The 14598-nt window shown below is 38.9% G+C and overlaps 1 protein-coding gene across 3 annotated transcripts in view; it reads left to right on the top strand.

The window, feature by feature from the left end:
• The window catches only part of PRKACB (protein kinase cAMP-activated catalytic subunit beta), a 32581-nt gene extending 28683 nt beyond the window's left edge, over window positions 1-3898 (top strand). For all 3 annotated transcript variants that reach the window (XM_042819591.1, XM_042819590.1, XM_042819592.1), the window contains one exon: window positions 2819-3898. In XM_042819591.1, coding sequence (XP_042675525.1) covers window positions 2819-2944 — 126 coding nt within the window. In that variant the 3' untranslated portion in view covers window positions 2945-3898. The remainder of the gene's footprint in view (window positions 1-2818) is intronic.
• The last annotated feature ends 10700 nt before the right edge of the window (window positions 3899-14598 follow it).

Raw genomic sequence — 14598 nt, 5'->3', positions numbered from 1 at the left:
TTTATTTAATCCCTGCTATAATGGCATCTATAAATACTACACAGCAGAGAGGAATCTGTTTTCCTTTCCAACTACTTCTTAGCAGTCAGGCTGTGCTTTACTGGGGAGAAACTCTAGCCAAAGCTGAAGTACCACTCTCTCTGATGAAATAGTATTCTCCCTTTTTGCTCTTGCTCTTGCCTTACCTGTGACTGGAACAGGTTCACATGTATGCATCTGCTGGAGATATTTTCATCCTGACACTACACTGCAGCTGATTGTGGTTTCATAAATCACAGCAGTGACTTACAGAGCCCTTCTGAATCCTATTTTGTGATATTTTTAGAATGGCTTTCTAGACCTGCCTGTCCAACGTGAAATCTAATGTGGCATTTAATAAGTTTGGTGCCCAGTATGCACTGTGACCTTGCATAAGAATGAAAGTAAAACAGAGAACTTGGGGGGATTTGGAGAGCATGGGGAGCCAGTAGCAAACCAGAGGAGTATAGTAGTGCTTTCAGGGATGAGTAAGACAGGGCTTGGAAAGGACGCTGGGGAAAAGAGGAAGTATGACTGCAGTTCAGCATAGGTCTGTCTTCCAGTAGCTCCAGATCTCCCTCTCCCATGGAAGCTAGTTGAAGCTAGCAATTCTAGTATTCAAAGTCGAAGTTGAATGTTGTCTGTATATTAGTGAGTTACTAGAAATGGATTGTTTAGAAATTATTTGTTCTTTTAAGGCAACCTCTGAATTGCTTTTTTTTTCAATAAATGCCAAAAAAGACTAAAATAATTCTGTTGGTGTTGTCCCAGAAGAATCGTGTGGAAGAATCGTTTAGTATTCAGAATTTGATAAAAAGGTTGCATACTATAGAATAACAAACACTTCAAGGAGCTGCTTACCATCATTGAAATGAAACAGTCTTGACTAGAGGCATGAATTTGCTGCTGTAACAGAAGTATTTCAAAGGACAAACTTAGGTACTAACAATAGTTTATAAAAAGAAACTGGTTGTTTGGCTACATGAACTGACAGTGCAGTTGTTATGGCATTTGCTTATATATTAATTACTAGAAGACAGGATGCAATTAAGACATCTGATATTCATTGTGTTAAGTATGGATGTTTTAAGAAAAGATTTCCCTCTGCAGAACTGTAATTATCTGCTCTCTGCTTGCTTAATGCCTGTTTACAAGATAATTTTAAACACTATTAGTTTCATTCCATAGTATGCTCTTTTGGGACACCCAGGCCCCATTATTTTGAAGCATTATAATATAATATAATTTATTATATAAAATTATATTATTGAAGGTAGCATTTTTAGTACACTGCTGTAGAAATTTACTTTTACAGAAACAATAAATATTTTTAAAAGATGAACTGGTACTACAGGCAGAATAGCTGTTATTAGTTTTAAAGGACTGTGTAAAGTGATGCAGAAGAACTTCGAAGCTTCTAATTCTACAAAATAAATACAGTAATACCAGAGGTCTGAAACAACAGTGTATATTGTAGTCTCATTTTAGCAGTCATTGAAATACAGCAAAAAACTTAAGTTTATGCCAGCTTCACACAAGCTGTTAACACAGCATGGATTTTCCTGTATAAACCTAGTGTTCCTTGGCAGCTAACCAAATAGGAATAATATTGTTATGCTGCAGTCTTAAGTAATACGTTCAGTTACTTAATATTTCAAATGAGATAAAATTGTGTTTTCTTTGTGTGCTTGCATGGCTATTTATTAAAATGCTGCTTGATAATATGGTATACTTAGGGTCAAACAGGTATTTTCACTGTAAAACAGTATTATCTCCTGCAATCTCTTTTTAGCTATTTCCTCGGTTAAAATAGTAGGAAAAATGTTGTGAAATACAGACACAAATAGCTGTCTGATGCATCTCATTTGAACACCTTCTGTAATTCCAGCAGTAAATAAGACATTTATTGTTCTCCGAGCTTTATTATAAGGCAGTAATTGAAAATTAATTTGAGAAGACATAAAAATAGAATTTAGATAATGGTAAGTGTATGATTAACTAGGTATTTACTAAGGCTGAGAATATTCTCAGGATGCATAACCTAAACAGATACCTTGTTTTAGGAACAGTACAGTATGCTCCTGATAACTGTAGCATGGTCCATAAATGCAGAAAGCTCGTGTTGTTTTCAAGCACACACTCTTCTTGGGAAGTTCCTGAGAAAAAGACCTATCTGATCACTTTGCATTTCCCAGTTGTTATAGTTTCGAATTTGCATTGCATCAAGTAATATTTAAATTTTGCATGAAGATGGATAAATTTTCTAAGGTCAACATCAAAAAGTAGCAGGTTCTGTCAGCTTTAAGAAGCAGCAGTATTGAAAATCCTAAAAACAACTGTTTCTAATATATAAATGTGAATTGCTTACTACCATGTAGTTGGCATAAGATGCACAGAATTTCAAAGCCAACAATGTGTTTGTGGATTTGAGAGTATGAGCTGCCTGTCTTTACCAGGAAGATTTTTACTTTCCAGTAAGAGAAGAGGTTTAAGTTACATGTGCTTGGAAGTAGAAAGCAGAAAGGAAATAATTAAATTTGTTATGAAGTGGAAGAATTTTAAATTTGTGTTTGTTGATGAGGTATTAGACTTTTTTAACATCTATTCATTCATCTAGAGCTACATGTTCTTAGCCTGATTTTATTTATTTGCCACAACTTTTGGCTGGTTTGCTATACTATCTACTTTCTTGGCAGGCCTTGAGAAGTAATGGGAAGATGGCTATGCCTGTTATCATAGTGCTAAATCTGAAGGTATTAGATCGATAACATTTAATGTGCTCTTTTTTTTGTAAACACAGGTAGAAGCTCCATTCATACCAAAGTGCAGAGGCCCTGGAGATACCAGCAACTTTGATGACTATGAAGAAGAAGATATTCGTGCGTCTCTAACAGAAAAATGTGCAAAAGAATTTGCTGATTTTTAGTAGGAGTAGGAGGACAAGATGACATCAGGGCTCACATTGGGATCTTTGCACTCTGTTATCAGATGAGGTGGAGCTGAGACCATCATATGTCAAAACAGTTACCTAGTTACTTCATTCCACAAAGCTGACTGAGGTCTTTATTGCCATCTTCCATGTGTGCGGTTTGCACCAACCCTTCTAACTAGGCACAATTAAGCAAGCACTGTTTGTGCAGTAACACAGAATAATAGACCACTTTCCTACTTAACTTTGGTTTCTGTCGTTCTTTGTTTCTGTGTATTGTTCATTTTTCCCCTTTAAAATGAAGTAGTTTTTTACCCAAGAATGCTCCATTTTATTTTGAATAATGTATTATTTGTGTGAGTGAAATGGAAGGTGTTGCGGCTAGTGTGATTTAGACTGAAGTGAAAGGTAAATGTTGCTTCTAGTCTGTGCCAGCCAATAATTCTTGTCTGTCTCGTGTCTGATGCTACAATTTATAATAATTTTTTAGTAGCTCAGACTAAACCTAGCCAACATTTTTAGCGTTTTTGAAGGTAGTATTTATCGCCATATAAATGTCTGCTAAATTAACTTTAAAATGTTTCTTCCTGGGGACTGACCAAAATTCAGTAGAATCAATTGGAAGGCTTAAGTAGGAGACAGTAGCTAGACCCCGTGCCTTGGTTTTCTACATCCCTGCGGTTTTCGTCACTGCCTCCTTCCTTTGTATTTCCACCTAGGCAGTAGGTCAATTGCCATAACCAGACTGTACCACCGAAAGCTTACAGTCTCAAGAGAGGGAGTAATTCCATCTGGTCTGGATTTTGGACCATATTTAACCAAGTCAACTTACCAGCATTTCAGTTGGCCATATGAAATGACTTTTTAAAGAACATTAACCCTAAACTCTTAAAGGAAGTTTTGGTCAGTATTGTAGAGAATGACTCTTTTTTTTTTTTTTTTTTTTCTTAGCCAATATTTGGGCTCCCAAAGTATTCTTTGTTTTAAGCCTTTTTTGATTTATTTTTTTTTAAAGGCATCCTTTAAAAAAAAATAAATAAATAAATAGAAAATGATGTTAAAGCAAAAAAAACCACAAAAAGTAAAATGTGCTCTGCCATTGGCTTGTGAAAAGCAAATGGTTTAGCAAATGCAAAATAATGTTCTAGATGCATTGCTGGATGAACACGGTTATTTTTTGTTAGCTGTTAAGAATAAGAGGTTATTGCCAAGTTTTATTCTGGTATACTATATTAGTAAACTGAGGATGGAGTACTGCTACAATCACTTTCTTTTTAATTACAGCACTTCATTCATGAAGAAAAGAGACAAAGTTTAGAAACTGCAACAGCTGGTTTTATTTTAGTTACATTGTGTTACATTTTTAACCTACTTTCTTTCAATCAACCGGAATGTATGGTCACACAGATATAAGCATTTGGGCTTAATTATGTTTTGTATACTCTCACCAACTGACTTAAAAGATATTGCTGTCATGTGCTAGCTTTGGGCACTTTCACACATTTATTTCAATGTTAATAATCAGTGGCTCAGCACTTTTTTGGGGGTTGCTTTTAAACTTATTCATAGTAGTTTTATTTGTACACTTGATTCTGGCTCTCTCAATGACCTGTCTTAAAACAGCGCATCAAAACAGTTTAAACTAGACTTATACTTCATGACAAATTTACCTGCATACGAGGATGAATTGTTTTTAATAAAACTGAGCTCTATTGATTCATAGCCATTGCATTTGTTTGAATGTCAGAGAAAATAAACCACTGACACTCCTTCCTTTTAAACTGTATGACACTCCTTTAAGAAAAGACTTTGTAGACATTTTACAAAAGAGTATGAGGCGTACCATCAAACATTCTCTGTTTAGGTTGTTGAGCATTTTTTGCACAACATCTTTAGGAGGCTGATACTGAATGCAGTCTTTGTCCACCCATATTTACATATTTGCAAGAAAAGTATAAGATACTTTGCTGTAGCAAATTTTATGTAACAAAGATATGTCGTCACATTAATAAATTTAAAGAAATCCTTTGTATGAAAATGTTAAGATCTTTTGTATTTCATTTAGACCAAGGACATGCTGCTGTATGCTAGCTGTATGCGATAAATTCTACAGTAACTTTGTTGTCGTTTATGAACTTTAAAAGATTTTAATAAATGTTGGAGATCACAATTTGATTCTGTTATGATTTTAATTTTTAGTCATTGAAAAATTCTGGTAAGATTCAGAGATTTTCTGTTTTGTAAAATACTGTAATCAATCATCTTGCGTGTACTATAAGACAAAAGTCTAGGAAATTGGTTCTGACGTGTCTGTCTGATATCCAGAATAAATCTACGTGGGCATAAGTGGGAAAGTCATCTTAATGCCATGATATTATGGTATTTTTTAATTTTATGAAAATCCCGTTAGAAAGTAAAATACTTTTCCAATATGGCATAATAGACTTCAGTATGGAAATGAGATTCTATTTTGGAAAAGGAGGGGAAGTGTGCAATTTCCAAGGCATTAGTGAATACATTTGACAATGTGAGTATTATACAACCCTCTCATTTAAACACAGTCATAAAATATAACTGCAGAATATTATGTTACCTGTATTTAATTTGAAAAATCATTTTCACAATATGGAAAAATTGTATATCTATGACAGTAGAAGCTTGTTAATTTTACACATTTGAGGAATTAAGTGTTGAACTATATGGTATATTTTAATTGTACTCTAGTTGTATGTAACTTTCATTTCCAACATAAAGGATTGTATCTCATTAAGTAAATTGCTTTTTTATTATCTTGTCAGTTGCATTAAAACCCTTATTTTTAAATCCTTTAAAGTATTTTACTAATTTTTGCAAATAATTAGATGTTTTTAAGTGCTGCAATAGTGTGCAATATAGTAAACATTTATATACGGAAGTGCAAATTAAATTATGTACAACTCTCACGCTGCTTCTTTGTGAATCAAAATGTTGTATGATGAGTCACTGCATCTCACCACACACCGCAACAGGTCTTTGAAACAAGATGAGAAGGTTAGGACCCATACTGCCCATACTAGCTGGGACCCATTCAGATTTGCACTAGTTAGGATGGTTGGAGAACGCGGTACAGAGCAAAGGCACTTGAAGAAGCCAGTGAGTTGGACTTCTTAGACAATCAAAAGAAAATAAGGTGATCATTATCAGCAGTATTGTTTGTCTTCATATTTTCACATTCAGACTTGCTGCTTTTTATTAAAGAGAATTGCCTGTTTTTAAATTGTCTGCAGATCCCGCTGTACAAATATGTGCTGTGTCTCATTGTGCTGTGAAACAACTGATAGAAGTAAAGACTGTTAATGGTCTTGGCACTGTCTGTCTGGAGGCTTTTTCTGCAAGTGTTGTTCTGAGAGGCTCTGATACCTCTGTCTGTAATGCAGCTCCTCTTCTCCCCAATTCTGATCAACGCTTCGACTTTTTGCTTATGCTGTGTTTGCTTACACCTACTACTGTGGTTTTGTGGGTTTTTTGTTTCAGTCTAAACCAGTGTTGCGTTTTAAGAACTTGTTTACTTTTTCTAAAGATAATCAATCATTTTGCAGTTCCTTAGATGATCTGCTTTTACTAAAACTCCCATGCAAACACAGCATGTCCAGCAGTAACTTGAAGGTGTCACTGAAATCTGTTCTTCTGATTTGCTGTACTTACAGGGGAGTTGTCCCAGATGAGAATTTGGGAAGATCCAGTCAATAGGAAATTGGTGAAAGCACGATTTTGTTGTGGAGATGGGGTGTGTACAGCTGATCTGGATGTCTGACCAAAAAATGAGAAAAAAAGAATTTAAATTATGACCATTGTAAATGGGTTCCCCGAAGATGGTTAAATATCTATAGGATAGTAAGTATGTCATCTTCCATAGGAATTATATAAAGTGTTCCTTAGAAAGACAAGACAGGTATCTCAGGAGAAGACCTTAAGATAGCTTATTTTTCTAGCTTTTGAAGTTGATGATGATTGTTTAAATCTGAGGTCTAGTCCCATTTTTATCTTCTCTTGGTATTTGCTTGGTTTGTTCTTATTGTTTTTGTTTGTTTGGGTTGGTTTGTGTGTGTGCGTGTGTGTGTGTGTGTGTGTTGTGTTGTGTATTTTTTTCTAGACTACTTAAGCTTTCCTAGTTTACTCTTATAATTCTCTACTATTTAAAGTCTGTACCTAAGGTGAATAACAGCCATTTGAAGCTTCCACTGAATCATTTGGATGAGCTCCCAATGCACTACTTCAAAGTTAGAATAAGTTCCTTTAGAAGCCTTATAGTCTGGATATCTTTTTCCCTCCCTCAGAGGGTCAAATACAAATGCATGTGGGGAAGAAAAAAAAAAAAAAAAGGGGAAAGGGGAAAAAGAAAGTGTTTCCAAAATTGTGTCTTTCTTTTAAATTTAAAAGCAATTTATTGCTTATGGTCAATGAATTATGTAGAAAAGACCCAGAGGTGGACTTGAACATTCCTTATTAGTGCTCAGGTTGCTATTTTCAGTTTTTATAGATAACGTGACAGCAATTCATTAATTGCAAATTCTCTTCACGTTGAGAAGTAGCCTGTATAAGAGTGATACATCTTGATGTATCTATATATGATATATCAATACAGATAAAACAATTCACCCAATAGATGGACATGACTGCAGCGCAAAAGCTCCTTAGGATGAAAAGTTCTTCTCTTAAGGAGTTTGATGACAGACAACCATATTAGCAGTTTTCCTGTGCTGGGAGAAAGAAGCTGATCTTTTTCCTTTGCTTCCAAAATGCTGGGAAGAACACTGCCAGGGGATATTTACCCAAGTGGAGCAAGGTCTCAGCCGTCTGGTGTGTAGTGTGGTGCACTTTGAATCCATCTGGTCAGTTTGAAAATTCCAGGAAAAAATATTGGTGAGTAAGACAATATTGAGAAAACTGAAATTGTTGGCAGAAAGGCTTGGTCCTTCACCTCAGCACCAAAGTACTGAATTCAGGAGCCAGAGAGATTGTTTTCACGTAAATGAAAAACATCACAGATGCTTGATGTTTTAGTTTTGCTTATTCTGTTGCTTTCTTTGGAATAAGATCATAAATAGTGAAAAGGAGTGAAATGAAAGCATTTGTATTATGTAAATGAATTGTAAATAGAGAATATTTAAATGCCTTATAAATCACCTATATCCTACAGGTGTATTTCTCTACATACGGTGATTATTAACCTTTGTGGAAAGAAATCCTCCATAACAAACCAATCCAGTAATCCAGCTTTCACCAGCCTGTGAGTTCTCTCTAGATGCTTCTTCAGAAAGGCACTGGCAAGGTGTGGCCCTTGTTTTTCACTTTCTTCGTATCACTTAGAAAGTAAAAATGTGTTCTTTTCTAACTTTCTGCTCATCAGTTTGCTTAATATTACTTCTGTCATCAGAAGATCTTGGTGGCAGAATCAGCCTAAAGGCTACATGATATGGTGTCTGCCTGAGGGTGTTTTTTTCACCTCTGTCCTTACCAAGAAAGTTTATGCTGGGAAATATGTCTTTTCTTGAACTTTTTATACTCCAGGCTGCAATGAAAATCTGCAAATTAAAATGGATCTTGATTCCACTTTAACATGACTTCTCAATTCCAAAATGCTCTATTTGCATTCATTTGCTTGTAGATGGCACGTGGAAATGATGTGGATCAGGATGTATGAGAAGTGCCAGCTGTGGTGTGTAGGAAGAACAGGCAGCTTGCACAGTGCCCATGGACAAGTAGTAGCAAAGGAGAAATTCGGGTAGGAGCATTTAGATAATAAGAAGGTAATGTATGCAATACCAACCATGAATATCTGTTGCTTATCTATTATGTTTTGCCTTTAAATCTTTTATGAAGTAATTAGTAACTAATGCTTGTAATGTTTTTAACTGGGTTTTATATCAGTAACAAAGAAATTTTTTGCTGCTGACTTGAACAAAAGCGTTTTTCTGTACTATGTCTGCACCAGCTGCATGAAAATTCTCCTAAAAATCCAGGACTGCTTAATTCTATTTTAGTTAGAAGCTAGGGTCAGAGTGTTTTCTGTTTTAATAGCACCAGTCCCATTTATTTATTACCTGCACTTGAAATTTCAGAAGTCCTGTGCTTTAAACAAAGATTTTTCACAGTAACATCATTTCTAAACTGGTTCACTAAACATACAGTATTAATAAAAAGATGTGTATCTTCTCTGTTAGGGGAGCTGAATACCAATCAAGTTTAGATGCATCTCTATGTTACTTCTACTACTAACCGTAATTGAACTGTTTAAAAGCAAAAAAAAATCCCAACACATTGCCCACTGTTCTTCTGCATAAGGTCAGCACCAGAGCAGCTGGAGAGAAAGTGAAGTTACAGCAGCCATGTTCTTCAGGGAGTCTCAGGTCAGAATTCATCAACAATTCAGAGATCAGTAAATGTATATTTTTAAAAGGTCAGCCTCACTGTTATGACCTTAATGAATAACTTCTGAATGCCATGTCTGCTCGTGTTCACATGTGGCTATCTGCATGGTTTGGGTTTTGTTTTGTATCAAAGGAGGGTAGAGAGGAAAAGCAGGGTCTCCTGCTGCGTGGTGGGAGTGCCCTGCTGCAACAGGGGTTTTTCATTCCTGCAGTCACTGGTGCTGTTTGCAATCTCTGCCTAAACCACGCACACGTCCCTTTGTCTTTTGTGTTTGTGCACAAGGTGTAGAACTGCATTGATTGCTTTTAGTTTTCTCATAGTTCAGGGCCTATGGAGCCTTGAACTTCTGACACCAAGATGAATTTGTGAACAAGCTTCTGCTCTTCTTCATTAAGTGTATACCTGGTCCTGAATCTTACTGCCTTCAGCTTCTAAGAAAACCTTTTGATGAGAAGGTGATATATGAATATTACTTTGGTGCTTTTAAGGAAAAATTAATGACACCTCAGCCTGTGCAGGATTCAGCAGAAGCCTTCATTACATCAACAGCTGTAGAGCAGCTGTTAATGGACCCATGTTGAAAACAGAGGAAGGCTCAGCACAGCTGCACTGGCACACTTGATTGCTACTGTCAGTTGGCTGCTGGAGAAGCTGGGTGCCAGTCTTACCTGCTGGAAAAACAATAAGAATTTGGAAAAATAAGTTAGGATTTTTAGAAATGGAGGAGGTGTTTGGGGTTGTCTCTGCAGAAAATATTTTCCAGCTTGTTATCTGTGTGTCTGTGATGGATGTTTCTTTGAAATGAGTGTGGGCCTCTTCTTTGAGCAGTGTTCTGGGAGACCTGCATGGACCTGCAGGTATGCAAATTGCCCTGTCACCACCGATTGCCAAGCAGGGCACTGGGACTGCAAGGCACCCAGCATTTGGCTTTTGGTGGTTTCCCAATCATAGATGGGCTTTTTGCCACTGAGGCAAAAAAAAAAAACAAACCCTCCCAGTAAGTGGTGAGCAAGCAAGCCATCAGATTCCTAGTCTAGTGCTGATTTCTTCACATAGTATTTAAAATACAGTTTAGATTTCTGCTTGTGTTATTACCTACAACTGATTTTTTTTTTCCATTCTTATGTTCAGAAGTGTGGTGTTCTTTTCATTTGCCTCATTTCATATAACCAAACTGCGACCATTCAGATTTCCTGTAGACATAAGCACTATTTCACCAAGTTACCTGAGCTACCCTTATCTAAAGTATCTTTATTAAGCTGGATTTTATAGTGCTGGTCTTTCAAAGGAATAATTTCTAAAAGCCGCTTGCTACATTATCACTTGCCAGGCAATTATGTGGCATGGGGTTGTGTTTTATACAGTGATTTATTGATATGAAGTACATGCTTAATTAGCAAGTACTTGTGTCCAGATAGTAGCTTTGTTAAATATAGAGCAGTTACCAGAATAAGAAGGAACACGACAAAACAAGTAGGGCAGGAAATTCTAAGTGAAGTGGATATAATTCACGTGCAGGGACATTTGCTTAAGTGATTCAGCTTTGCAAACCACAGGAAACACAATCAGAAAGGTGCTACTGGCCTTGCACTGTTGTGAGATTTCTTTTGTATCCTTGTGTGAAGAAGGTGCAGTTCCAGACATCTTGTTGGAGATTTATATGTTTACAATGAAGACTGAATACTGTTTACAGTATAAAAATTTCCTGACGTAGTAATACAGGGTATTTGGGGAATGTGTCCCTAAACTGTACTTATGGAGTTAAAAAGCCATTAGTTGATGAATGAGTGTGCTTTTTACTCACACTGCATCACGCATGCTGTGTCACATGCATGGGCTGTGGGAGCACAGTTCCCTTAGGAGAAATCAGCTGTGCAACCCGCAGGGTGCAGCCAGTGCACGCATGAGACACTGGAAAGCACAAACTGCTGGTAGTCCTTGTCCATCTCTGGAAGTGCAGCAGCTTACAACAGCGAGAAATGCAGTGTAAAACAGGAAAAGAGGGCTACGTGATGGAAAGTAATGCTCTGAGCCTTCCTCTACCTATTGTATTTTTCTTTTCTGATGTTAAGAAGCTATGAAAATGACATTTTTAATGACTCCTGCTCAGCTTTGTTCCCACTGAAATTCATGGTCAGTCATCAATAAAAGAGAATCAAAAGTTTTGAGGGTCTCCCCATCAGAATAAAGTATGGAGGTCTCACCTCCAGCATGCATCAGGGGAGTTACATGCGTTAGAAGCAAGGGCTGGGTTGGCACACACTACTCTGCTGAATTCTTGGCACAGGATTTCTGCCTTTCTTCCTGCTCCGGGTTGACAGTGCTAGTTTTGGCCTTTTGTTTGGACTTTGTGCAGAACTTCAGAGCAATGTGGAAAGGCTTGGCCACGCAGAGAGCTCTGGCAGGTCAGAAGTGGCAGTAAGGAAGACACAGCAACCAGGCTTTTAGATGACATTCCTGGCCAGCACAGGAACTCAGTGTGCAGACAGGAGCTGGGAACTATCCCTCCATGCCTGAGGAGGGCAGAACAGGAGGACAGGCATTCAGCAGTTGGTGCTGAGAATTAAGTTAAATGCTGATGCTCCATTCAGGAAAAACAGAAAGCACGGTGGAGCGGAAAAGACCTTGTTCTTAACTGAGGAAAGAGTTTTCATTGAACGAAGTGTTGGAAAGGTACAACCAGGGCCAGCAATGGAGATTTTTCCTTTTTCTGGATGCACAGCTTTTGCCAGTGACTGTGGAAAGGACTCTGGGGTACTTCAAGATCCTAGGACAACAAGAAGCAACAATGCTGTATGGGTGTGATGGGTATGTGGTAGAAGCGTAATTGCAATGTGAACCCAGGGTATTCAGAGCACGTAGGGAAGGCGGAAGGTAAGTAGGTTATTGTGACAAATGAATTCAATTTGAGCTGCAAGCAGCCACTATCAACCTGTGTGCCACTCTCACACCTGTGACAGGAATTGCTTAAAGTGACCCAACCCTTCCCACACTTCACTTCTTATGATGTCTTTGCCTAAAGCCACATTGCAGGCTCTTGGCAGAGGGTGCCGGTGTCCCTGTGACCAGCCTGACCAGCCTGAATGCCCTTGCAGTGTTGGTGGGGCCTCAGCTCCCAGCAGCCCCATGGACACCATCCCAGCAGCAGTTAGCAGGGCCATGCATGGGCAGTAATGGCAGGGCTGGCAGAGGGGCTGCTCCAGTACTGGGTCACTGCAGCACTGAGTTCTTGGTCCCCAGTTTTTTGCTGGTAAGTCTAAAGGACACGTATTTTACTGACAGAAATGTGTGTTTTATACAGGTGTGTGACCTATTCTGCTCTGTGTAAGGCTGATTTAGCACTCCTGGCTTTCCTCCAGCTGGAAGCGCAAAACTCCTTTGCTGTTTTCTCACCTAACCTTCCCAATGAATGAGTTTAGTCCTGTTTATACACAAGAAGAAGAAGGATCTGAAGGGACCCCTCATTCAGCTCTGGGAGAGTCAGTGTTTGGTGCTGTCCCATGCCAGCTGTGTGATGTTTGTCTGCATACCCAGCTGTCACTGCTGGGCTTTCAGCAAAAAAACTGACATCTTCTCCTATAGCCAGAAGATAAGATCATTGTGTACAATAATCCACACTGATTTCCACATTTGAGAAGCGGCAGAAATTCAGTCAGGCAGGGCTGACTCCTGGCGTGGCTCAGCCAGCACTGCTCCTGCTCCAGTCTCACGTGGCCTAGACACAGTTTTTGCCAGAAGCAGGACACAAGTAGGCAAACAAAACCTTTAATTCACTTTCCTGCATTGTTTCCCTCCAGACATAATCTTGCTTTAATTAAATCACCTTACTCTAATGAGTGAAAATGCGAGCTGCAGATCATATTCCGCACTGAATTCTTCTGCAGCCTGTTTTCTTAAACTTCCTCTCTTTGCTGCTCAAGGTCTTTATGCTGCATGCTTTGTACCGAATGCTCCAAAGACTAATTGAAAACATGATGGAAGACACAGGAGAGCACAAGTAAAGAGCTGGTCTATATTTGTAGCTTCAAATGTCAGTTCATTACCAAAATCAGAAATCAGCTGATGCAGAAAACTCGTTATCACCTCATTTAGAGTGCTTATTTCTCAAGAGACAAAAAAGAATTGCCTTCTGTGACTTGTCCAATGCAAATATGCCACATTTTACCATACGCACTGGGATTTGAGATGAAGAGGGTTTTCTTTAGGGTGCGGTATGTTTAATACTTTATTTGATTTGTTTATCTGTGTTTGTTTAAAATCTAAAGCAGCTAGAACTCATACTGCTGTTAGTTTTCAGCACTCTTATCATTATTTGCCTAGTTTTTGTATGCTTTGGTTATTTGTTTGGTTAAGGCAAAATGAAATGCTCAGGGGGGACCATGTCTACAGGCCCATGAGCTCAGTTGTGCCTTTCAAGTGATTGGTGTGCTGTGTCTGGTTTGCTGTTTTGGGGCTTGGATCCCTGTCAGCAAACACATGGTGCACTCAGCTGCTACTGGGGGTGATACCAAAATGATTCCTGTACTGATACCAAATTGGTGCTGTTAGGAGCAGTGAGACAGTCAGTGGGGCATTGTGCAAGGCGGGTCTGCCAAGCCTTAGTGGGGCAAGGTAGGATGTGTTAGTAAGCAGTGCTCACACTGATGGTGTGTCATCTGTGGGAATACTTCTATACTGCTAGAAACATCTTGAATTTGGGGAAACTTGGGAGAAGAAAGAAGCAGTGTGTAGTAGAGTAAAACAAAGATGTAATTGCAAGAGAAAACTGCCAAAATTTGTTAATCTCAGTGGGTGGAACATTACTCCCAGTGGGCCAGACCTGGCCTTTGTACATCACTGCACTGCAAACCCTGCAGGGACTCGCATGCAACCCAGCACAGCACTGTGTGATGTACAGGGCAGTGGGGAGCACGGCCTCACATCCCCAAGGTGCCAGGGCTGCAGTGCCAGGGCTGGTTTCCGGTTTGAGAGGCAGCCCAGCGCTACCTGCCCACTCACGTACTGACAAACTCATTTCAGAAATAGTTCGATGCAACTTCTCTAATTTTGCAAAGCCTGCCTGCTCCTATTTCCCTTCTATTTCCCGAGGCTCTTTTCCAAAGCTATCCGCGGAGTTGTTTGCCATCTCCACCACGCTCTCCATTGACACTCCCCGGCACACCCTTGCGGGTAGGAGGGTGGAAGCGGCCGCGGGAGAACCCGAGCCCCGCGGAGGGAGGGAGGCAGGCAGGCAGGGAGGC

This window comes from Centrocercus urophasianus, unplaced genomic scaffold, assembly GCF_019232065.1.
Source record: "Centrocercus urophasianus isolate 14NV4802_14NV808 unplaced genomic scaffold, USGS_Curo_1.0 seq_18, whole genome shotgun sequence".
NCBI classification, from domain to species: domain Eukaryota; kingdom Metazoa; phylum Chordata; class Aves; order Galliformes; family Phasianidae; genus Centrocercus; species Centrocercus urophasianus.
This window is presented reverse-complemented; position numbering and strand designations above follow the sequence as displayed.